Source organism: Pleurodeles waltl, chromosome 7 (assembly GCF_031143425.1).
Source record: "Pleurodeles waltl isolate 20211129_DDA chromosome 7, aPleWal1.hap1.20221129, whole genome shotgun sequence".
In the NCBI taxonomy this organism is placed as follows: domain Eukaryota; kingdom Metazoa; phylum Chordata; class Amphibia; order Caudata; family Salamandridae; genus Pleurodeles; species Pleurodeles waltl.
Genome location: NC_090446.1, coordinates 961,268,890 through 961,295,269, shown reverse-complemented (window position 1 = coordinate 961,295,269; position 26,380 = coordinate 961,268,890). Strand labels below are relative to the sequence as shown.

At 43.7% G+C, this 26,380-nt stretch overlaps 1 protein-coding gene across 13 annotated transcripts in view; it reads left to right on the top strand.

Annotated features, from left to right (window-relative positions):
- Positions 1 to 26,380, top strand: part of RBFOX3 (RNA binding fox-1 homolog 3) — a 1,585,357-nt gene that overhangs the window by 1,219,063 nt on the left and 339,914 nt on the right. The window contains exon 1 of one of the 13 annotated variants that reach the window (XM_069199704.1): positions 16,645 to 16,757. The exons of the other annotated variants lie outside the window; for them this stretch is intronic. Coding sequence (XP_069055805.1) covers positions 16,740 to 16,757 — 18 coding nt within the window. The 5' untranslated portion in view covers positions 16,645 to 16,739. Of the gene's footprint in view, positions 1 to 16,644; positions 16,758 to 26,380 lie in introns of those variants that run through there. 13 annotated transcript variants of the gene reach the window in all.

The following is a 26,380-nucleotide window of genomic DNA, read 5'->3' as shown; positions in this document are numbered from 1 at the left end:
AATGCACCCCAGCGGTTTAGGAATGCAAAAAATGTAATTAATGACAGAAAACAATTGCTGTTGAAGGCTTGGTTTCTCATACTAACGACACCCACCCCATTGAGCAGCATGTAGGAGTTGATGCTGACTGCACAGGAGCAGGATCACATCTTGGTAAGTATTTTTGTATCTAGTTCCTCCACCTGTTTATTAGGCCCAGGAACCCTTTCACAATTCTCCAATGACCACTTGCACCCAGTTGGCTGGTTGCCACACTCAGAGGTATATTCACAAATAATCTATGCCCAGATGTAGCAGGAATAGTTAAGACAACACATACAGGCCCTTATCCACAGTGAAATAGTGAAATATAGCCGATTAACTCGCAATCATGAGGGCCCTAATGGATCTCTGACTCTCACCTGGGAACAAAGTATTTCTAGGGCTGGCGTATGCCACCCCACTTGCTATCTGTAGCCTGTCAGTGTACCACAGATGCAGTAGGGGGTTCAGATATTCACCAACAAAGTAGCATGGAGTCTTCTAAGTTACTGGGAGGCCTGCCACCATCATCCACTAAGGGTCCCTCAAAGCTCAAGCTGTGCTTCAGTTCCAAGCCTGGAAACCTAGAGGGTTAGGCCATAGTTAGTACCAGTGCTTAATTTGTGCTTGTTTCCGGTGCGGAGCACCGGGACCTATTTTTGAGGGATGGCACTTATTTTTCTGCCTCAAGCATTTACTGTGAGCAAAAGACACATATGGGAAAGATGGTGGAAGAGAAAAACGAAAAAGCCTCACACAGGGAGAAAGCAGAAAGCTGCAAGAGTGAGCTGAAGGGGCAGGGAATATCTATAAATGGAGTGAAGAGGCCCGAGATGGCTTCAGGATTACGCTGCCTCAGTATTCTGTGTTCACACATTTAATTGCAGCAGCCGCGTGTTTAAGAGGAGGGCTTTGGGTACCAGCACTTTTTTATTTACAAACTAAGCACTGGTTAGTACCCACGTTTGGACTGCTGGAGGTTTTACTATGTCTTGCCCACTTACTACCAACAATGAATCTATGGAATGTGTTTCCCTCCGATTTCCTTCTGACTTGTGTGATTGACACTTTGTGAATATTAGTTGACAAGATTGTCCAGGGAATTTGCTTGCTAATGGAGTGCACTTGGCCTTATTCCAGACCACTATGTCCGTCAGTCTTTAAGGATCCAGTCTAGAATGGCGGATGAGCCATAATTCTAATTCAAGACCTCCCAAGGGATGATCGTCTGTCCCTTGCCACCAGGATGGGTCTTGTGAGTAGTTGCATCTGTCTCTCTATAAGAAGGAGAATTGAGTGTCTGGATCTTGTAGGGCAGTGGTTCCCAACATGTGGTCCGGGGAGCCCTGGGGGTCTGCGAAGCCTCTTCAGGGGGTCTGCAACTTCTTAGAAAACTAAATAATACTAACAGATTAGGTCCCCAGCTTTCAGTAATGACTCACTGGGGGGTCCCCGGATTCCAATAATGATTCAGTGGGGGTCCCCGGGTTTCAGTAATGATAAAGTGGGGGTCCACAGAAGTGAAAAGGTTGGGAACCACTGTGGTAGGGCATTCATGCACATACTGATGCATTCCCTTCAGAAGCACATCCAAAATCCTATCTCTTCAGGCCTCAGGCAATCACTCATCATGCATGTCAGTCTCTACAGATCATAGTCAACGAACTGCATCAGTTAGTAGATACACATCCATCTAACCGACTGAACTTATCCTGGCCTAGCATCCTCCAGCCTAACTGTGTCCTTACCTGGTTAGTACGAATGCCTAAAATGTCCATGACGGACACTTTATCAATGTAACATTTAACAATAATTTGACCAGGATTTCTATGTTGCACCTTTACCACTTGACTGATTATGCGTCTTACGGGCTCTACCAGGGTTCAACTACACACCAGACATTGGGCTCCAGGCTAACACTCTAGTCCTCAGTATGTATAGATTTGGTTGTAGGTGAACACATAAATATTTCTCTCTCTTTTGTGATCATGTGCACTACATTGACAGTCATATCCACAAATCACATCCTCACATGTAGTTGTCAAATACATTTCATACTCACCCATCATCCAGAGCCTGTCACTACAGTCTCTCAGGGATCTCGCTTTTCTCTGCAGAAAGGAAAAGTAACACATTCATTCTAACTTATGCTGACCTTACAGGTTATCTGACTCACACGCTAATGAGGTATCTCACTAACCCTCCATCACTAGGGCTGGAGAATCACCTATACTTTCACACATATTGAGGTACCTAATTAAATCTCCATCACTGCGGCTGGAACACCACCTCCACTCTCACACGCAATGAGATATCTCACTAAATCTCCATCACTAGGGTCACATGGTAATGAGGAATCTCACTAAATCTCCATCACAGTGTGGAGCCACCTCTTCCACTCTGAGACATTAAAGAGGTACCTCACTAAATCTCTATCACTAGGGCTGGGCCGCCACATCCACTCTCACATGGTAATGGAGTAGCTTACTAAACCTCCATTTCTACGGGTGGGACACTCCCTCCACTCTCTCACAGTAATGAGGTAGCTCACTAAATCTCCTTCACTGGATTTGGAGCACCACCTCCTGTAATATCAACATCCCTGATCTGTCTTTCACCTACTCTGGGAGTTGTATACCTTTAGCAGTGTGAGGTCAATGCTCCTAAATTCCCAAAGGTCCCATGTAAAGCCTGGCCGTGCTTTGAGCCGCATCCCAGGAAACTAGCATGTGGCTAGTAAATGCAGCATTTCAGGTGGAACCCAACCCAGTGCTCATACACTAACTACCCTGCCTCGTTGCCAAGGTTCATAGCCCTGTCATAGTTACCTGCAGCACGCGGCCACTTTCTGGACACAAGGAAGCAATGACATCCGAGATGCTTGGATTTTAGCATGTGTTCTGCATGTTGATCTTTTCGAAGTAAATCTGAGCCAGGAGGTTTTCTCCTGGCGGATCAGACTGTCTTTCCCTCGCATATCTGACTTCAGGGTTCATCCTCCAGCGGATTCGTATTCATGTTTAGGGTGAATTGCGGGGCATAAAAAGCTCCTCCGAATTTCTTTGACAGAAGCAATGTGAACCCAGACACCCTGCAGAGAAATGAGAGACCTTTTTACAGGAGAACTTTTATGAGAAAATTAAGGACAAATGGTAAATTTTGCAGCACAGTTTCCATATACTTTGTTATTTAGGCATCATAGAGTACCTTCAAAAGCAACGGATAGCTCCCAAATGCCAGGCATGGGCAACAGAAACAAAATGGGAATGCCCAAATATGCCAGGGGTATCCATCATTGTGCTGGGATGGCAACCATTATAAAAGTGGCCACCTTTATGTCTGTCAGCTAAGTCACAATACGCCAAAGAAGTTCACCATAGAGCAAAAGATCAACATATATATGTCGGGATGGATAACAAAATGCGCGTAAGGCTGACATTATTCAGGGGTGGCTGCCATTACAACAGCCAGGCCCACCAATTGGTCAGAGATGCGGACAAATTTACCAGGGATCCTTACTATATGCCGTGGGGTGGTGTGTCTGAGTTTTAAATATTGTGCTGCTAAAATATTGCAGCAGAATATTGACAGCCATACTATCAATAAGGTAAGTATATACTAGTAAGTGTAAATTAATTATTTTTGACTCCACGTGTGGAGGAATGGCCACTATGCAGGTACAGTCATAGTTAATATGATCCACAACTATGCCAGAAAGGACTGTGAACATACCCTGGAAAGCCTGCAGAATGCCAGTCATACATGTCAATGTGTCCGTGATACCCGCCATCATTGCATGCAAATCCGCCAGGATGCCTCTGATGACAAATCTTTTTACGAGAGACACCCATCATAATTGCAAGGAGCTGCGGTTGGGCCAGCACACATCACATTCATTTGGGCCTAGATCCAGACAGATGCACTCCAGCATGCATGCACACTCTCCAGCACACGTGCCTAGAGGGTCAGAAACATGCATGGATAGACACACCGATTCATAAGCACGTGCACGCACACCTGCCTTCATTAGTCCCATATGTGCACACAGAAGTACCCTACTTCAAACTTCAGACCTTTTTACTGACAGCCCGAGTGCCAGCTTCTCCTTTCAGCATGTGCTTAAACCAGAATCTGAGAGGGGATGTAGGCAGATGAGAAAGTAGTGAAGACCTACCAGCAGGCACGTGCATCTCCCAGTAGGGGGCGTTGCCCTAGTAGATCTCTCTTCCTGTGCGTGGTGATTTATATAGTGCCTACTATTGCAAATGTGTTGCTGATCCATTTATTCGAGTTGTTACCTATACTCAACTCAAGCATACTCATATTAGCAAAGTTAAAAAGATCAAAAGTTGAGGCAGCCTCGGCGGGATGCACGGCTGCGATCCCTGAGCTGCACACAGGTTTGAGCAGAAAGCACCCAACTCAGTGAGCTATCTCACCAGTTAAGTGTAGTGGCCCTCGTGCCTGGTTCAAGAGACATCTGAAAGTTGACATTTGACTTTTTCAGTGAGCTGTGCTGCAAGTGTAGAGAGCACAGGGACACAAAATGGTTACACTGGCTGCAGAAAAGACGGTTAAAAGGTCACAAATGCATCACATTTTTCTGGTAAGCTCATGAGGTGAATATCCAGGCGTAGGGAAGGGTTAACAGGCAGAAGAAAAGAAATATGTGGTTTCCATGAAAAGAAGGCAGGTTCTGGTTGGTTTGCAGTTCTCTTTAGAAATGTTCCTTACTGCTCACAGACTTGTCGAATCTGCATCCCTTTCCACGTAGATCCTTTTTATTTTAAAGATTTATTAGAAATAAACGCGTCATAGCATAAGTACAGTACAAGGATATTTGCAAAACTGGAAGTAATTACTCTTTCACAAACCCCTCTCACTAATTGTTCGCTTCACATCTTCAACCAGCGCAACTTACAGTGAGCAACTGGGCTGAATCAGAGGAATGCATGTATATCAAGGCTGCCACGCTCTTCATATGGTTACCCTTCCCTTACATTTGGCTTCACCAAAAGTGGAGTCAGTTGCAATATATATCGTTAAAATCAAATATTAGTCAAGCATCATATATAACAATGTAGATATACATTCTGTTGTCCAATCTTGAAATGCTAAACCTCCACTCGACCAGGACCGGCCTCACACATTCGGCAGGCCATACCCTGGACCTCATTTTTTCCACCGCCAGGCTTCTTCGGGTAGGCGTTCCAGAACCTCTAACCTGGACTGACAAGTTTCTTCTTAGTTTCCAGATTCTCAACACAACCATATCCGCAATACTTATAGCTCAGAAGCACCTTAGATCGAGGCAGTGGAAACAGATCACTTTGGAGTCTTTTCAGTCTGCTTTCCTCACCCCTACTCTAGAAAACTGGCAGGATATTAGCTCCATTCCCAGTTACCTTCTACCATGCTCTTGATATTGTTGCTCCCCACAAACAACTTCCCGCTAAACCATGCAGACCTAATGCTCCATGGTACCCTGCTGAATTGAAAACTAACAAATCAAGCTGTAAGCAACCAGAGCACAAATGGAAGGCTTCAAAAACTAGCACTGACAAACAAACATGTAAATTAGTACTAAGTACGTATCCCTCCAAAATAAGGGCAGCATGTAGGCAGTTTATTGTCAACAAGCTAGATTTAGCAGGAAACGCCTTGAAAGAACTATTTAAAGTCTTAAACGACTTTACCAAACCCCAAGCCTGCTCCTTTGTCATTCAACACCTCCCAGACACTTTGCAACACTTTAGCTAGCCATTTTCAAACTAAGCTCAACAACATCTACTGTAGCTTTCACTCCACAGCTAGACCTGCAACCCACCCGTGTACCATTGATCCAGCCTGCAATATTTCATATGTAGCATTTGAGAGGTTTCACCCTATCTCTCAATCTCATTTGTTCTACCTGCTAGTTAAAGCCAAATCCAGTTCACCTTCCGATCTCTGCCCACTGCATAACATTATCCCTTCTATCCTCCCTTCTTATGCCTCCTATTACATCACTGTGTACCCAGTCTCTGACCCTAACCACCATTCCATGGTTAAGGAAAGCAGCACATCACACCTATCCAAAAACAAAAACAATGCAGATCCCATGGAACCAGCTAACTATCGCCCCATATCTCTCCTCCGTCAGTTAGGCAAAGTTCTAGAGTCCTAAATCAACAAACATCTCTCCTCCTATTTGGAGAACCATAGTTTGCTGGATGCCTTTCAAACAGGCTTCTGACCTTCCCACAGTACTGATGCTGCCCGACTAGTGGTAGTAGATAAAATCAGGTTATCCCTGGATGCCACAAATCCCACCACACTGATCCTGCTTGACCTGTCAGTGGCGTTTGATACCATCTCTTATTCCATCTATTAACAGCATCTTTGCCAGATAGATAGCCAGGGCACCGCCCTCAACTGGTTCAAAGATTTCCTCAAAGGTAGGATCCAAACAGTCTCCAAGGGCATTTGCCATTCCAAAACCATTTCCTTGGACAAAGGGGTTCCTCAGGGTTCCGCCTTGAGCCCTACATTTTTCAAGTTATGTAGCTCCCTCTTGCCCATTTAGTTAAGTTCTGTGGGTTTGAAGTACTTTCTTATGTAGATGACACCCAACTAGTCATCTCGTTTTGGCCCCAACACTGAGAACGTCAAACAGTGATTTGTCGTCTGCATGAGAAAAATCACAATTTGGATTCCCTCAACTGTCTCCAATTAAATGGAGACAAAACTGAGATATTTTTGTGTGGCAGAGACCAGCTTTACAGGATGGATGACTGGTGGTCAGCTGAGTTTGGCTCTGCCCCTTTGCCCAGCAAAATAGGTAGGAACCTGGGTATACTTTTAGATGACACACTATCTATGGAAGATCAGATTATATGCACCTGCTGCATTTGCTCTGGCATATTGTGCCTTCTTAGGGGAGTCTTTTGGTGGCTTCATTTGAGCTCCCGGAAGACACTCACCCAGGCATTAATCATTAGTCACCTGGGTTACGGCAACACCCTAGTCCTCGCTTCGAATGAATCCCTTTTATCCCAAATGCAGGTGGTTCAAAACACCGCTGCCCACCTAGTTAACAACTTGCCTCCACAGACACCATCAGCCCCCATGCTCAGAGCCCTTCATTCGCTCCCCATTAGAAAAAGAGCATTGTTCAGATTGCTCTGCCTGACCTACAAATCTTTGTCTAGCTTAGGCCTAAAATATCTACAGGACAGACTCATTATATACGACCCTGACAGAAATCTAGAATCAAACAATCAACTTCTTTAGTCCTCAGCGTATTCAACCTTCAAAATATGGTGGCTGGGCATTCTCCTGTCTTGTCCTGTACCACTAGAACAGGCTCCCTCTGATCATCCATGCATGCCCTAGTTTCTCTGGCTTTAAAAAACATCTCAAAACCTGGTTGTTTTAATCAGCTGCCTCTTCAACTACCTGCTGGTCACAGCCCCGAGGTGACGTAACATGACATATGGGGTGAGAGGTTTGTTTGTGGTTTTGATACTTTGGTTCTTAAACTGTCCCCTGTGGAAAAATAAAGAAATGTATTGGTGATTGTTTTAATCTCATTAGGGTTTTTAGGTCGGCCTTTAATTAGAAGTGCTAGTAACAGTGTTCCCTCAGTTTGATCGTTTTCTGGCCTGGTATACGGTAACCTCGAATCTGAGAGGAACCAGTATCTAGTAAAATGCTTTGCACCACCAGGTAATACTGTTATAAATCTGAAATGTCGTGCACACCTCATTCATATGGTAGTACCAGCGTATCCCATTTGACCTGGGGATGTTTACTTGCCCAAATTAATTTTAATAACAGGCTTTTCAGTGCAGAGAAAAACATTAGTAAGTGGAATACGTATAATAATGAATAAATTAAGTATTTTAGGGAGGTCAATCATGTTTATTTTAGCCACACGTCTTTTCAAAAAGAGAGAAAGTGTTAACCAACTTTCTACCTGGGCTGTCTATCAATGGGCCATAGTTGAACCATAACACTGATATCTTGTATCTCTGAAGTTAATCCCCAGATATTTTGCTGAATCCTCTGCCCACTGAACTGGAAACTTAAGATGTTTTAACCGTCGTGCAGTCCACGAGTGTGAAAAGTTCAGTCTTCGACCAATAATGCATAAACCAGAGTATTGTCAAATGTAATGACCTCTTATGTGAAGGTTGACAGCTTATCGCCTGGATCTCTTATGAGCAACAATATGTCATGCACATACATCAAGAGTAATAATTGACCATTGCGGAAGTTGCTTCCCCTATGTATTTATTTTTCTGTCTTGCAGTGGATTCATGGCCAGGATAAACAGCAGTGGTGACAGTGGGGAGACCTTCCTTGTACCTCTAGATAAGGGAAATTATTGGAAGCCAGGCCATTCGCCCTGATCCAAGCCACAGGCTGTGAGGAAAATAATTGAATCCATTTGATAAACCTCTCTGGCATGCCAGCCTTGTGCAGGATCATGACTAGAAAATGCCACTCTAAGGAATGAAATACCTTCACTGCATCTGACATGGCAACACAGCTGCCTTCAGATTGAGAGTCACGTGCTTGAGTATTGTAGATCTATGGGGCACTATCCTGGTTTGAAAATGGTCAATTAACTGCTCCATTAGAAGAGAACCCCTAGTGGCTATAACTTTCACTAAAATGTGTTATCTAAATCCAACAGGGATAGGGGTCTTTACAATATGCTGAAACTATAGTCCTTCCTCTGCTTTAATAGCAGTGTAATTACTGTCTCTCTCTCTCTCAGATGGAAGCAGCATCTCTTTCTCAAGAGTTTCAGCATATATCTCCAACAACTGCGGGGGCTAAATATGCTTGTATGTCTTACAAAATTCACGGGTAATGCTGTCAGGCCCTGGGCCTGATTTCAAACTAGGCGTTCAATAGTGGCCTCTATCTCTTCAGATGCTATGGGCTTGCTGAAGAATTGCCTATGGCTGTCGTCTAGCTATAGCATTGAAATTTCATGTGGGTACTCTCTTATTGAATCCCTTTTTTCTGCTGTGCTTATGGTATGTAATTAGGGGTAGTAGCTGACTAACTCCCTAACATTGTCTTTGTTACTTAGTAAGTTTGCAACAGAATTATAAGGGTTTGCTGTCTGCTCCCTTCAGTAGCCAGGTAAGGGTTCTGCCTCTCCATTCACCTTCTCCATATTTCGTCACTTCTTTATCTGCTAGACCTCTGTGTTGCTATAGTAACTGATGCTTTTTTTTAAGATAAACACTCTGTGGCAGTTGTGTAACTTTGTCTTCAAGGTTTTAAATATCTCACTTCAGTAGTGCCACCTGAGAGTTAATATATGTTTGGCTATAGTAATGCTACATATAGAGGCTTCAAAAGCTTCCCATATGGTCACATATGTGGTCAAAGAACCTGTATTTATATTGAAATATATTACTATCACTTCTTGTATCACGCCCTGGAACACTTGGTCAGCAAAGCTTTTCCTGGGAATCTCCAACATGGACGACAGAGTGGAGAGCGGAACAGCCAAAGTCAGTTTGATTGGTGAATGATCTTCCAAGTAGATCCTTACGTAAAGTAATTTAGTGTGCTTTTAGTTTGGCCAATGTGACAAAGTAAGGATAGATGTCATTTTTTGTGCCTTTTCCTAAGATGGTTTGCTCTGCCTAAAGGCACCCCGGACACTAATAGAGAGCTGAAATCGTATAATCAGAATATGGAGATGTAAGGGGTAAGAATGCCGTTAAACCCAGATCTGTAATGCGAGTCTTGAGAATAAAGAGATAGAAAGTGTTGTATTCACTTATCAACAGCTTGTGAGCTGCAGTGCTTCGACAAAGCTGGACTGAGAATTTGAAATAAAAAGGGACAAAGGAATACAAAGGCGTATTACCTTCTGCCCAGGAGAACATAAAGCCGAAGCACTGAGCCAGCAGGAGCAATATCTCATATTAGAAGTTCTTCTGTGTATGAATCTGCACCAAGTGTCTTCCTCAGTATTTCTGCCACACATCTGCTAAGAGTGAAGGAAAACGTGCCTAAAAATTAGGCCTGGGCAAAATTTCAATTACACTAAAGTAATCAGAGTATTTTCGGTAATCCTGCATTACTCTTTGATGTGGAATTACCAATAATAAAGTGATTACACCTACTGTCACAATTAAGAGTAATTTGGAGGGAAATCCTACAGCAAGAGCACATTTAGTAAGTGTAATCAGCTGCTCACGCTGATGTTTATGTTCGGTTGCATTTAGCGCTATAAATTGTGCGAGTTACGTCCATCCCCCTCAAAAATCCCACATGTTGTTCTACATTACAGTGTAAAATCTCATAATAGCATGGCGCAGGGAAGAATTACCAGGCAGAATAGTTTATGTCAGTTCCCATATTTCCAGCCCCTTGCAGCACCTATTCACAATTGGGGGTCATATTGGAAATCAAATATTGTGATACAATGGGGGTGGATTAGAAGCGGGGCTCAGATTTTTTGCCCCCTTTAAAACAGTGCTTTATATGGCAGAATGTTTTGCAGCCTTTAGAAGCACAGGCCTTCTGGGGATATCTCCCCATTTCCCCTAAGGCTGCCCATCCTCAGATGGTGTGCTGCAGACTGACATATCTGCTGTGGCAGCATCAGAATGCAGGAAATGCCATCTGCTCCAGCTGGCTTCCTCCACCTTCTTTCACAAGTTTCTTGCTCAACCTCCACACTTCTACTATGGCTGTCAATGCAGGTGTCCCGCTTCTGTGGTGTAGTTGACAAAACTCCACCACAGGAATATGTCTGAGCTGTGAAAAGCTTTTGTAGCATGAGGATAAAAGTGTCGGATTGGGGAGAGTTCTGTCACTAGATGCTCTATTTTAGACTCCTCTGTTGGACCAACAGAACACGCAAGGGTAGACCAATTACATTTAACATAATATAATACAATACAATATAATATAATATATATATTGAACACAACAACTGAATGGCAGTGGGAACTTGGGAACTGGAAGCTCAGAATATAGAAAAACAAGACAATGGTTTTGAGTCAGTTCTTAAAGTGAACACTTCGGGCTAAATGTACTAGTAACATAGATTTGAAAAGCTGTTGCAAATTGTGCACTGACTTTCTACAACCAGTAAAATAGTTTGCAAACCTTCCTATGTATTAATAGGTTGGTTTGCAAAATAAGGAATCGTAGTGGGCTTGTAGACAAACCCAACTAATTAATGTTAATTAGGCAGGTTGCAATTTGAGACCCACTACAATTGGCTACAATCACAGGACTGGTGTACTGTAAGGTTCAGTAGACCACCATCCCCATGATTACTTTTCAAAATGTAACACTTTTTTTTAAAGCAGCCCAATTTCCTTAATGGAAAATGAGCTTCTTTATCAAAAAAAAATCGTTTCAGTTTTGAAAATCTTCCATGAGAGTTGGCAGTGTTTCCCAAAGGCAAAAGGGTTCAAAGGGGACCCATTCCCTTTTGCAAATTCGTTATGACCCCCACTTCGGAGTCAGTAACTGATCATTGGTTTGTGTCCGGAAATCTGGTAGCAAGGCATTGATACATATGGAATCGCCTCATAATTTGGAAAGGATGCCTACAACAAGCCCCTCCAAACTGCGATTTCAAAACCTATTCTAGGCGTCGGTAAATCTCTACTTACTACAAAATGGATTTGATACATTTTAATATATAGGGACGCAAAGGCTTTGCAAACTCTCCCAATCTGGTGCTGAGATCTGATTGACTGCCAACACTATAACAAGGAAGTATTGGCAGCCATCTTGGGGATTGGCTTCACGCTAGTCCCAGAAAAAAAAAAGAAGAAAAAAAACAAAAACGGCCAGGGTACAGCCACCCTGATCTCTTAGCTCTGGTGCTGGTGTACCAAAGGAACTCCACCAGAGCTAAAAATTATTCTTTTTTTTTAATCTTTGCTGCGATTCATGGCGTATCCATGCATCTGGCAATAAAAAATAAAAAAAACAAGCGCAGGCCCCCACGCTTGTTTTTTTAATAAGCACAGAGGTAGGCCAGGTCCTGGGGCCATCCCCATGTTAATGCAGGGGGGGGTCACTCCGCCCCCCCTGCTGCTCCAGGGACCGCCACCTCTCTGGGGCTACAAAAATTATATGTGTGGGGGACCACATGGCTCCCCGCAGCCCCGGAGACCACCATCTCCCTAGGGCACTAATCACAAATAGTGGGGGGTCACCAAGTCCCCTCCCCCCCAGCAGCCTCCAGCACCACCACCTTCCCGGGGCACTAAACACAAATAGTGCGGGCTGCCCGGCCTACCCACAGCCCCAGGACCACCACCTCACTGTGGCAATGGTTGCGGGAGGGGGGGACCATGTGGCAAGAGCTGGCCCGGTGCGGGGGGGGGGAGTTGGCGGTCCCCTAGGCCGGCTCTTGCAACGTCCTGGGGTGCTATCAAACAGCTCTCGCTTGCAGAAAGCAGAGTTTTCATCTGTCTTACCTACACACAAATATACGGGCATGGAAGACAGATGAACACATTGCTCCCACAAGTAAGGAGCTACTATTAAAAGTTAGAGTTGTCTCAAGTAACTATAATTTGTGCCCTAAGGTAACTATAACTTGCGCACTCGCCATGCATTGCTAATTACCCCACAAATTATGGAGTATTTGTTCTGAGATTAAATGTTGGCACCACAGCTTGTCTCAACGAAGGTGATGTGTAAGATGAGACAATATAAATACAAAGTGTTCCCTGGAACTCCAAAAATTATGTAGATGCGGGACAGGGAAAACACAAAATAAAGAACAAAAATAACTCACTTCCAAATGTGTGCTTTGGTTTTTTATTCCTTGTTGAATCATTTTTTAGTGCCCTGAAAAAGGTGTGTGGTTGGCTGGCCACCTTACACTGAAACGCATGTCGGGACCTGTGGATCAGCCTCTTCGACATTGAACTAGAACATTAAGAGCTGGGATGATACAAAAAATGTATTGTTACCTTTCTGTATTAATGGTTCTTCTGTGGATCTGTACCAGGCCTATCAATCTCTCAATTTATAAGGAGATTAACCCTGCATTAGTAAACTTATAGTGAGATTAATTGTTCTCTTCTTAAACTATGTAGTAGTATGTCATGGAGGCATTTCACAAACGTTCTTATTGGATGAAAGTCTGATGCGTAAGGATATGAGAAGCTGTATGAAGGTTGTGAGTAAGATGTGTCTTAATGTGTGACGGGAGACGGTTCTCTTTTGTTGCATTATCATGTTCTAATTATAATGTATTACTTTTGTTTATGAATTTAAGAATAAAGAAAAGATATCAGGAGACATTCTAAATACATTATAATCCTTGTAGTTGTTTTTGACTATTTAGAGCACATATTTGGAGATGGGTTGTTTTCGTTCTTTATAAAGGATGAGACAATATACAGTATAACACTGTTGATGCAGTTTCATTAAAGTTGAAGGGACCAAATGTATTAATAGAACTAACCTTTAGTATCATGTTATATTTATAAGAACAGAAACACTTTAAAAAAATGGTAGAACTCACAAAATTCCAAAACACATGTACTGTTGTGAGGGGATACAAAGTAGCAACATTGCTACCTATGTTATAATTAGAACAATACTGTTCATGGTTAGTAATATAATCGCTTATGTAAAGAGTTCACTCTACAAATGCTGTTTAAGAATAACCATAAAAATAATCAGTGTGCTCTATGTAATATAATTCATAAACTTTGGGGATTGCAATACTCTCTTCTAAAATAATAATTTGTACTGTGTTAATCGTGACCACTAGCAAAACCCTAGGTTGCTATGGTGAGGGTGGATCTATACTCAGTGCCACTCGGGGCGAAGGCTAGTGGGTACCGAGAAAGGGCAAGCAGGGGGTCTCAAAAGATGATAAAAGCAAATCTGTCTGCAGGCTCTCCAGGCACTCCACAGACCTGCACTTGACAGTTGCTCATGGACAGCCTCCCTCTGTTCTGTGGTGAGGTCAGTGATCCCTTGCATCACCATCTTGTTGGGATCTCTTGGGGGTAACACACAAACAAGGTCGGGTCAACTGCAACACCAGGTCAGGATACGAGAACATGAGGAAGGCACAGGGTGTTGCCCTTGCATTGAGGAAACAAGCAGTACTCAGCTTTGTGTTCATGAGGCACCGCAGCTGATCTTCAAAATGCTGCAGTGAGGATCCAGCCGACACTAACAGCCAATGCCAGTTGGGTAGCAGCCCATTACCATTCGGTTTGGATGCATCAATCCAGTATAAATCCAACTAATCAGCTTAGGAGAGGCTTTTGTTCCTTAAGAGTGATGCTGGAGAGCAGGTCTGTCCTTCTCCCAAATTACAGTGTATGGGCTGCTGCCTAAATAACACCAGGCAGATACACTTTGAGGGACCAGCTCTTGTGGAAACGCTTTGTGTATTGACATCCAGACTGGCCCAGGAAACAAAGATACAAGAGGAAGGAATACACTAGATATGGGCTTCGCTGATTCTCTGTGGATAGCAGCCATCTATCTTGCTGGCTGCTTTCACACAAAGACATGTTTGTGATCTCCTACAGGTATCCATAATGATAGATTACTCAAGGGATATGCGATTAATCTCTCTGTTGTGCTCACGCCCTTGTTGGTGGCTATTTTTGTGCTCACAAACACAGTAGGGATCAGGCCTGGGTGTAGCTACTACACTTCACGCTAAAGAAAGGGCCAACTAACTAGAACTTCAAGTTATTGGGTTGGGGAGGCCTGTTTAGGATCTTTGCTGGTCCAGCATACACCATGGATGTCCCTGTGGAGTTGTACTCTGGTTGGGCCCTTGGATTAGGGGCAACTTAAAACTGAGCATAAAACTTCAAGATACTCGGGTGCTTGAGAGACAAATATAAAATGCTTAGGACAACGGGCACATCGGCTGGGGTTTTCCTTATTCACAATTTCAGTTAATATCCTTTAATCTTAAGGACGAACCTGTTTTCATTTCTTTCTAAAAGCTCTTGGAGTTTACAAACCTCTGAAGTGGCTATGAAGAGTGTTCCATTATGGCTCGGCTCAGAGTGGAAAGGCTTGATTGAGTGTACCTATAGCACTGTGAAGGAGGAAAATGTGTTTTCAGTTAATTGAATTTCTCTAGTATTCAGGGATTTAGACTTTCTGGACACGTAGTGAGACCTGCCAAAGAGGTCTGGCAGTGACAGGGTTAATGGTAAACCAGGGTGTTTAGGAAACGGATGATGAATCCAGGATGGAGGCTAATGGCGAAAACGAGGTTGTTAGCGATGCGCTTCACACTGTGTAGGAAAATTGTAATTCTAGAATTATGGAGGGTAGTGATTAACCAGAAGTCATAGAGTTTAAAGGTAAATCCAGCATATTTTTTTCATATGTGTTTAAAATGTAGAGCTCTTCTAACAGAGCTGTTCTGCATGTCGACCAGATGGCACATAATAATGGTTTGGGGATAATTGGTAACAGAGAGGCCAATTCACAAATTATTTCGTCATGATGACGTGTCTCTTACTCTTAGAAATTCAGGGTGAATTTACATCTGATTGAGGCAAAGACTCATTTACTCACAGGCAAAGCTTTGTGAATTGGGCCTAGGAAGGAGATTGATTGCACAGCGAAGTTCCTCGCAGAGACCGACAAACCGCACATGTCAAACCATAAATGAAAAAACTGAAGAAAGAGGCTGAGTGTGAATCTAGGCCCGAGCCTGGTGGTGACACCTCCGTGATGAAGGCGTCAGTGAAGCTTAACGCCGGGAAGTTCAGGAGGCCCAGCGCCGTGGCGGGCAGCGGTGAACCCGACCTCGCGGAAGTGAACGGCGAGCCTGGCAGGGAGGAGGTTAATGGCAGCCAGAGGCTAGCGGCAGCACCGGGTTATTCCTGAGAATGGCCGATCCCCTTATTGACAGGAGTGCTTGAAGAAACGCTGAGGCAGGCCATATGTTACGGTGCTGTCAGGACTCCAGCCCGCACTTCCCCCTGCCCAGCTCTCTCTCCTGTCCCTCTCACTCCTTCCCTCCTCGCGCATTCAGCCAAGCCCCCGCACACCACCACAACCCCGTCCACAGCCCCCCCTCGGGCCTGGACGCCTCCTTTCTGATTGGACTGCAGGCCGGGGAGCCCAAGCTTGGCCGGCCGCCCCTGCGCTCCTGGGGCGGCTTCCCCTCGTCGCTCCGCTGGCAGGAGACGTTCTGCCTTCCTCACCACTCGCGCCTTTTTCTTCTCTAATCACCTCCTTTTTTTTTTTTAACAAAAATTCACGAGTGTGACGTGGACTTCCCATTTGCCCAACTGTCCTCCCTCGCCTTAGCTAAATTTAACCTGCTAATTTGCTCCACGCCTCTTTTAATTTCGTTTCTAACCCTCTTAAAAAAAACAATAATCTGTGCGGAACATTTGTCCAGTGGGCACGACCGCATTGCCGCCCCCCTCCGTGATGCCTGCAATGGAGGTCCCATTGTGAGTGTCCAGCCCAAGAAACCTGGTGAGGGCTGACAAACTCCAGTCTTTGTCGAGACACTGAGCGGGAGATTACCCACTAGTGAAAAAGGAGAGAGGAGGGACGAGAGAAGCACGCGACGGCTCGACGCAGGCTGAACCCAAACAGGAAGAAGCGGAAGAGGCTTTGAGTCCAGGAACAGATGTGAGCTCTCTGCTGCCCTAGGCCGAGCCCCCCTGATTGGTCCGTCCTTATATCTTGTGTCCGAGCTCCCAAGAGGGCCGCGTGGCAAGATGATGATGTACTTTTGGGTAGGTACAAACTTTGAGTTTGCGCGTCAGTGGATCAGAGCAATCTGTTGAGCCCCATGGGCATCTTCCATTGCGCTGTGCACCTGCTCGCGGCGCGGACACTGAGATGTATTTTGAGAGGCAATGTGCTCCCACCATTCCCTATACTCATTGATTTCAGCACCGTGAATGTGTGCGGATAAGGTGTGTGCTAGCAAACGACATGTGTGCATGGCACCCACCCATCCCACGCTGCACAATGCGCCATGGACAGACTTTGCAGAGCTTCTCAATCGATGGTGTGTGATGTAGTGATCCTTCGTGGGGGGGGAGGGGGACAGCAGGGGGGTCGTTTGCAGCTATGTTTGTGATGGGAGTGGGAGGTGTCAGCCCCTCCCTGATAAAGCTTTGGCCGAAGCCACACATGCAAGGTACATGGGACAGCCTACAGCAGAGTTAATGAGGCAAAAGCCAATAAGAGCGTTCAAAAACGCCTAGGACAGACCTACTTTAGCTGGTGCATAAATGTAATTTTGCTGCTCAAGAGGGCGATGGATGGTCTGTACAGCTGCCGTAGGCAGGGAACCAGTGTTGTAGGTGGGGGGATGAAGGACAATGGATGGGCCCAGAGGCCCTGAAACTGCCCTCATTGTCCATGTACCTAGCCTTCTCTCCCCTGATCAGAAGCATTTCTACTCCCGCTTATGGCTCACTGTGGACACCTATCCACAGGAATGCGCTTTGGGGTGTTTATCTAGGGGGATCAAGGGCTGTTGAGGTTTGTCCACAAAGACCCGGGGCTTGGATGGTTGCCCACTGGAAATGTGTGCTGTTGATATTTCTCCATAATGTGGATTGTGATTGTTAGTCTACAGGAACGAGTGATGTGGGTGTTGGTTCACAGGGCCGCGTGGTGTGGATGTCTGTCCGCAGGAGTGTGGGTGTACGTTTGTCCTTGGGACTGTGAGGTAGGGATGCACAGCATGGTCCATGTCCACAGTACTGTGGCAGGATTTTGTTTTGTAAAGAAGGGGCTTCCTAAACCTGATGCCTTGCTGTTTCTACTTCAGCAGTCAAGGAGCGCAATTTAGCAGCAATCAGCAAAAACACCAAGCCCCAAAAACCTGAGCCTGACCCAACCTAAAGCAGTTGAAAGCTTCCGTAGCAGGGTTTTATGGTTCCTGTACCTCTCAATGGACTTGTTTCATTGATCTGTGTACTTAATAATAGGTGGAAAAAAAACACTTTACAGGTGTACATTTCAAATATTGATCCATGGAATTGGAAGCGATGTAAGCTGTACTTGAGAATACAGAATTTTCAATAATCTAGAATTAGTGGCAAGATTGTGGGTATTTATGAGATTGGCAACCTGAATAACTAGGTAAGCGCCACAGCCTTATAGGTCTGCATTATTCTCGTGTCTCTTAAAGGCATTTAGCACTGTGGAAACACATATGAATGTGCTTCTTTCAGAAACAGTAGTAAGTGCCTTTCTATGGTGGGAAAAGGAACCCCTCATTAAATAGGGTTGTGTGGAAGGGGGGTTCTTCAAGGAGAAACATACTGTTCTTGTGAGAAAAAAAGTTACATGTATTAGTGCACATATGTGTTTCTCTTGTTGGAGATTCTTTGCGTAGATTTTATGCACTGGAGCAATTCGGAAAATGTATAATAGCTGTGAATTTCCTGGAGTACTCCTGTGAATCCCTAAAAATTTGCAGATATGGTCCATACATTGCAGGAACCGGGAGCAGATTTTTGGATTTTCTACGCAGATCTTTGTCCCAGTGTGCGCAGTCACTGAAGATGTTTAAAAGAATTAATGATAAGTATTCAGAGCATCATTTGTAAGCAAGATGCACTATTCTGTTGTAAATTTCTCCTCTAGTCGCACACTCCCAGCTCACTCGCTTGCATTGCTTGTCGGGTGTGTAGGTTGTCAAGTTATCTGTTCACAACCCAAGTGGTTTTGGTCGGAAATTGTGATCTCCTGTGTTGACCTTTGCCTTCTGCCCTCTGCCCTACTGCCTTCGTCTGAGTTTTCTGCAGTAGTTCACTGTTGCTGGACTGTGCGGAGGCTCCCTATGCCAGGGATTTAACAAAGGTACTTCTATCGATCACCCGGCCGCCGCTTTTGGTTATAATAGTGCTCATGAGGACGGAATCCAAACACGAGCATCATTTCCAAGTTAATACACTTCTGCCCATCATTTCGCCTCCGTTCTTCGTCACGGTAGTAACAAGTATGGAATCAACGCACACCGTTTTCCAGTTGTATGTATACAAGTACATTGCTTAACTTTCACGAATAGAAATCTTTTTAAACAATGTCTGATGGTTAACCTCGTAGAACAATGTGCCCTGATTGCAGTTAGAATGGTCATGTTTTATTTAGTGTTCATGGAGAAATTTCTCATTAAACAATTTGCAGTGATAAAGCTCTGCAGAGAGGTTTGTGGTGGTGATTATGCACCCTCGGGAGGGAAATCAGACCTAGGGCTCCCATTGGAGGGAATCCGTTTTCACTGGAATTATAATAAATATGTAGGGCCCTAGCCACAAAGGTAAATATACATGTCTGATAGGTAGATCTACTCTTGCACCTAGGTGTAAGTCTCCATAAGGCCTCAGTTCAGGGGGTGGAGGCATTTAAGAGTGTAAGCTTTTCACATGCAGGCACAGCTTTCCATCACCAGGGAGGAGATCTCCCTAAGGTAATGCATAGGGAAAAATAATGAAGTGTATTAATTATTAAAAAAAAAAGAATTCTGATGGTAAATAAAAATGTAAATTCATTTTAGGTAGTTATTAACCAAAATGTACAAAATTAAATGTGACTGCAGATTTATTTGTCAAATTGAATGTTTATTAACAAATTAAAATGTATTAATTTTGTTTATAAATATTAGCTTTTAATCAAAATTAAAAATACCCTCATTTACATTTTAATATCTGATTAATGCATTAATTTAAAATCATTTTCCAATTTTGATTTAACTAGGTTTAAAAATAGGTTTATTATTATTTTTATAATTTTAAAATATACAATTTTTAATTTAATCTAACTTTTTAATATTAAAATACATTTTATAAATATTCATATATTTCATCTAGTGTGTTATGGTAAGTCCCTTCCTCTGTTATTTTCAATGGGGATGAGTTGCAATACCTGTCCATGTGTGGCACCAGGCTTACTCCTAAGCTCAGCTGGAGTGCATTTACTAGTACTTTGTGATCTTTTTGACTGTAGTAACTCCAGAAGGTTTTTTTTGTGTGAACAGCAATGACCTTAGTCATTTGTGGATTTGTTTTTGCATTAGCGTGTCCCTCCCTAACCCCTTCTTCCTCCTCCATAAACTCCTCCCAGTAAGTTCTTAGTATTCCCCATTTTCCAGCTATTTTCCCTTGTCCCACCTACATTTACACCTAAATTGTAGGCTTACATTTGCAGAGATCTCCAGATAGGAAAAAGATGGAAGAGATGCAGGCAATGGTCTGCACAAGTGGGTTTGTGTACAGCATTTTGTAGTATGTGAATAGTACCACTGGGGTACTACTTTATAGCGTCCCGCCCAGGCTCTCCCATGACATTGCCATGAGTCATGGTCCATGGAGTTCATGTTTTTCCTATATTCATTGCCTCAGCCTGCATGTGAATAGACCTTGAAAGTTTTTAGACAGGCCTTACTAGCCTTCTGGAAGGCCAGTAAGGCTGGTGCAAAACCAATTACAATTCAGTCATTGCCTGATATATGCCAAACCGTTCCAGCTTTACTGGCCTTTTAGAGACAGGCAAGCCAGACACCTGATAGCCATTGTGTTCCCCTCAACATTTTAAAGGTTCTGGTCTGTTGGACTAATCTCAGGATTTTCATCTCAGCCTGCTTGTGCAGTCCCACTGAAACATATGGTTGGTGACAGGCAGCACTTATTTCAGAGCAAGACCTTTCATGCTGGAGCCTCTCCCTTGCCTGGCAGTGTTAATGAGAGCCTGGGGGTCACTTGGCCCAGGCTAAATCAGGCACTAGCTTCAAGTTTGACCTAGTGCAGCTTTGGAAAGGCTACTAAGACTAGTCAACATTTCACAAGTAATACTTCCAATACAATTAATGAAATTAACTGTAGGTTGTGCTTTTTCAGGATGGCCTAGCTAAACAAGCATTGGCAAAGCCAGTAGGTTTCAGCGTATTGTGGTAATATATGCCACAATGGCAACAAAAATGCGATGGAGCTAGTAGGACCAGACAGAGAGGAATATAGCTTTAAAGTAATCCATCATGTATTGTATTGCTATCATGTATTGTATTGCCGCATTTATGTAGCGCTCACTACATCTATGTCTGGCTTTGAAGCTCTTGCCTACGTGAGCAGCAAAGCTACATCTTGGAGGGTGTGTGGTTGGAAAGGTGTCTTTTTGTTTTTCTTGATCCTGTGTGGGAATTGTTTCTCTGTGGTGCGTCATGACCACTGAGATGTGGTTATCGTGTTATGGGAAGCCGCTCATAGCAATGTGGTGGTTGAAGAGGTGTGAGAAAGATGCACAGTGTATGGTTTTCAGTAGCCTGGCAACTTTGAACATCTCTGCTGGTCCCATTATGGTATTTCTTATGATCATAGTCTATTTTGCTGGTTAGTGCAACGGGTTGTCCAACCTGATATATTGTTCAAAGTTTTTGGTCCCCATTACACATGGTGAGTTTAATCCTATTTTTTATGTTAAGAGGGACCCACAATGTTGTTTTCTAAAGTTGATTTTTCATTTCTGCATGAGACCAGGGATATCTCAGTGTGCCACTGAAAATTATTGTACTGATAGGGAAAGAAGGGTCTGCAGGTAGCTCACATGCACCCTCTTTGCCGCTATCTATTTGGAAGCAGAATATAAAAACAAATCCTTAGTACAAGGAAAAGAGGCAGATATTGGGATTCACTAACTCAGAGGAAGTGTGGTCTAAGTGGTGAAGATGTGATCTAGTGGTGGAGCTGTAGCATAAAGGTTGGCATGTGGTCTAGTGGTGAAGATGTGTTTAAGATGTAGTCTGGTGGTAGGGATGTGGTATGGGGTGACTATCCCATTGATGGCAGATGGGTAGGTGCTGTGGTTTTGGTTGTTAGTTGCGTAGTTGGAGCTGTGGGTTATATGGGTAGGAGTGGTAGAAAACATTGTGAGTTATCGTAATGTTTGGTGGAAAGAATGTGGATGTCAATGTCTAAAGCAACTTTTCAGAAGGTGGGTTGTTGCTGCACTTCTCATGGGAAGTAGCAAGAAACATATAGTAAGGGACGTGGTTTGAACTGTTGGATAGCCTATTTGACCAAATCCTGATGCGGTTCAGCAACAATGTCCACTAGGGAAATTTTGCACTGTAACATGGCAAGGAGTGCGGTTGGCTCTAGTAATACCAGCATTTATCCTTCTCCTTTGTGGACTGCTTTCAAGGCTTTGTTTCAGATTTTGTGGAGGGTGATTCTTGTGTAGGTTCCAGGTGGAAGAGATATGGTGGAGCATCAAGATGGGACACCGCAATATTCTACAGGCCATTTGGTATGCCAGGAAGCTATCCATTTGTGTTTTGTTTTCTTGTAATGATTGGCTCAAGATTAGCTACCTTGAGCGGGAGCAGTGGGAATAGTTTGTCTGTTTTTTAATTGATTATTGATGAAATGAGGTGGACTTGTTTCTACTTCTCTACACATTTTATGTAGGTTTTGAAGAGAATTATGTTTCTTGGATAAGAACAACCTTTTTCATTAATAAGGATATTATATATGGTGATTTCAGAGAACCGTGGAGAGAAATAGCCGGGAGTGGTGGATGTGTGTGTTTTTCCTCTGGGTCTGTTTTGTGGATGTTATAGGGCAGTGGTTCCCAACCTTTTGACTTCTGTGGACCCCTATTTTATCAATTCTAGAACCCGGGGACCCTCACTGAATCATGATTGGAATCCAGGGACCCCCGACTGAGTCATTACTGAAAGCTGGGGACCTAATTTGTTCAAATTATTAAATTTTCTAAGTAATCGCGGACCCCCTGAGGAGGCTCCGCGGACCCCCAGGGGTCCCTGGACCACAGGTTGGGAACCACTGTTATAGGGTGAGGTCTTTGCTTTCCCATTCATAGATGACACATATTATTGGTTTTTTGTCATTGATGAAAGTTGATGGGTTCTCTGAGAATTGTTGATACTTGTTTATATTTGGATCTCAGATGGTGCCGTCTAGACCTTAGGAAATGATTATGAAATGTTCGAGGGGGTGATCTGTGGTGGTGATGGGTTTGATGGTAGAACATGATCATTGCTTGAATATAGTGAACAGTTGTCGATAAGTGGAATACATTGTAGGTGTAGTTCATGAGTAGCTTGTGTGGCAAGAACTTGAATAGAATGAGTAGTGAAATTTGTTGATGGTAATTGCGAGGTTGTGTGAGGAGTAGAGAGATGAGTGAGTGTTAAGTGGTTGTTGATAAGGTGGATGGTGAATGGTTGTTGATTAAGCTGTGGCTGATGGTAATGTGACAAGTTATTTATAGCAAGCAGTGCGTGCAGGAAATGTACAGGGAGTGGAGAGCTGGCGAGTGGTATTAGGAGACAAGACTGGCAATAGGTTAGTGTAGTGAGTCATTGATAAATGGAGTAGGGTGGGCGTGATGATTGGTACTTGATTATGACTACTGAAGAGATGGACATTTAGCATGTGTTTTTGGCGAATTGGGTTGTGAGTGGGTGATGTGATGAGGGGTTTAGTTGAATAGGACAGTGAGTTGGTAAAGTAGTGCATGGTTGTTCTTGAATTGGATACTGAGAGGGTGGTGTGGCGATATGCTGCTAGTGAGTGAGGTGCTGTCAGGAAGAAGTAGTGTGAGGTGGTTTATAAGTGGAGTGCTGTGAGTGGTGTGATGAGTCATTTTTTTGTAACTAGGTTGAGTAATAGGTGGTTGTTGGTGGAGCAGTCATGAGATGCTGTGGCTGTTGGTAAGTGAATTGCTGAGTGGTTAGTGGTGAGTGATGTGCTGAGTGCTTTGTATTGGTGACTGGAGTGTGAGAAAAAAGTGCAGTGAGTGGCACCGGTGAAGTGATGGGGTTTTACTTTTTTGTGGGTCAGTGTTGTGGGGTGGGGTTGTTGTGGGTAGTATAACAAGTTGTAATTGCTGAGCTCTAGAGTAGTCAGAGGGATCGGTGGCAAGTCATGTTGGTTGTTTGCAAGTGATTTATTTGTAGCAGTGACAATACACTGAGCCTGAAAACAAGGCACATTAAAACGAGTAAACTTGATAGGATTAAAGCGTATACACCCTCTCTCAGATTACATAACTATCACAGCATATATATAGATGATAAACCTGTATACAACCAATGCACCAAAGGGCATTTTCGCCACTTGGACTCTGTCCCATTGGTACGAATTTAAACAAAACTATATAATTGAAGGGAAAGAATATCTTTGTGATATTAACTTGCTTCCAATATTGTGTGAAATAATGTGTTCATATTTGTCTGATAAAAAGCTAATGTACTAGATAATTTTTTTTTTTTGTTATTTGGATCTTCAAATTGCTAACTTATTGGTTGCGAAATAAAAAAAGCTGGGTTTTAGTCCCGCTCTTGAAAAAGATGAAACTGATTTATCTGCCTGTACTTTTTCCCGAATGTTTGCAGACCTGGAGCCATTTAGAAACAGGAGCTCGCCCAGATGTAGGTGCTGTAAAATGGATTTACAGTGTGTCTTTTCCAGTGCCAGCACTTTTGTCTTTAGTGGGTAAATAGACGAGATGGGTTTGTTGGATATTTTTAAAGCAGCAGATCCTTTCTAAAACATTTCTTCATCCTATCTTCTAATGCCCTCTCCCTGTTCCTGCGAGCATGCAATTGTGAGGACCTTCTGGCAGAATCTGGCGAGAGACATGGACCGTGCTGCCTTGTGTTCAGGGCTGTGCAACATTTGTATTACATGAGCATTAACTTCCGTAAATACATTATTGGGTTACCAATATTACGCATATTTTCTGTTTTTATTATTGTTTTGATGCGTGCTTGGAGCAGAGAATGTCTTGCAGGCACTGTGAAACTGGTTGTATGACGCACCTTCATGCTCTGCACTGGTTATGTTCTCCTTGTGACTTTAGAAGCTCAAAGGTCATTGAGCTGGTATCTTCCATCATGTTTGTACATCAGGGCATACTCCGCATGCGGTAATATGAATTACTGGGTTCCCGTCTCTTCCTATTACCAAGGAGGAGTCATACTTGGAATTAAAAAGCAAAGTCTGCCACTGGCCAACTGGGAATGCAGACTTGTCTATCTCTGTATATAATGACGTTCTTCTAGTAAGGCGAGTGGGATGGATCGGCCACCTGGCAAAGGCTATAGAAGGGGACTGTGTGGTGTTTAATTGTGGGTATTAGACCCTGGCCCTACGTCTGATCAAATTGCACTATAAGGTCGGGAGGCCAGGTGTAGGCAATGGAGTGACCACCCTCCCTCTAGGCTTCTTTTATATACCAGATCTGAAGTGGCTCCCGGGTAGTTGGAGACACCTGCCACCCGAGACCGGGTGGCGTGGGCATATTTTCTGTCTCCACCCAAAACAGGTATCTTCCCCTCAAAACCGGTATCTTCCCCTCAGCAATTTGGATGGAAATGACTGACATTTAATGCCCATGGAAGAGGGCAGGACCGCTGACACATGTGGAGCGAAGGCAAGGGGCCCTGTACCTGCACCTCCTGTTTGCCCATAGCTGATGTTCCCCACTATCCGTTGCCTGTGGCCATCCTACCAGTTGACTATGGTGATCTCCCGACCACAGCTGATGTTCCCCACTGTCCGTCACCCGTGGCCAACTTACCAACTGACTGTTGCGATCCTCAGTCCAATGATAATACACACTCTAAAATTGTCTCTTGGAACCTTGCTGGGATAAAGCACAAACTTTCATGCCCAGAGTGGAGAAAGCTTATGGATCACTTTGATATTTGCTTATTCCAGGAGACTTGGGCACTGTCCCCCCGTTTTCGCTTTTGGTTTGCCAATTTTGATTCACCTGCACTTTCTTCTGGGAAAGAAAACCACCTTTCATTGTACAGTCCGAGGAGTTGTTGATCTTGCTTCTCTCAATGTTTTGTGTATTGTTCTCCAGTCTCTCTCTGGTGATTTTTATAGCATTTATAATGTATATTGTAGGAATATGGTCATAAAGGCTAATTTACAAGTTGTTGATCTGATAGACACCCATTTATCAACGCTTCCCGTTGGCCATTTTAGAATTGCAGCAGGTGATTACAATTACCTTGATGTGGGTATCTCTGGTTGTAGGGAGGCCGATGATGAAGATGGTGTATGGGTCAAACCTGCACTTTCACTTCCCCCTATTAGGAAATGGTATTCACCTGCATTACAGCTAAATGCTTTTAGCCTGAACAATGGCCTGTGTGCTTGCAATGGGAGAGCACAATCTGACAAGGAGGGGAAACACACCTTTAGTCGGGATGGAGCTCTAGCTTGATAGATTATATATTGCTGGATGTTAGATTGTGACCACAATTGATTGAGATGGAGGTGATAACCCAGCAGGATAGTGACCATAATGCCCTGGACCTCACACTGAGGTCCTTGGGCTCCAGTATATGTAGCTCCAACAATGA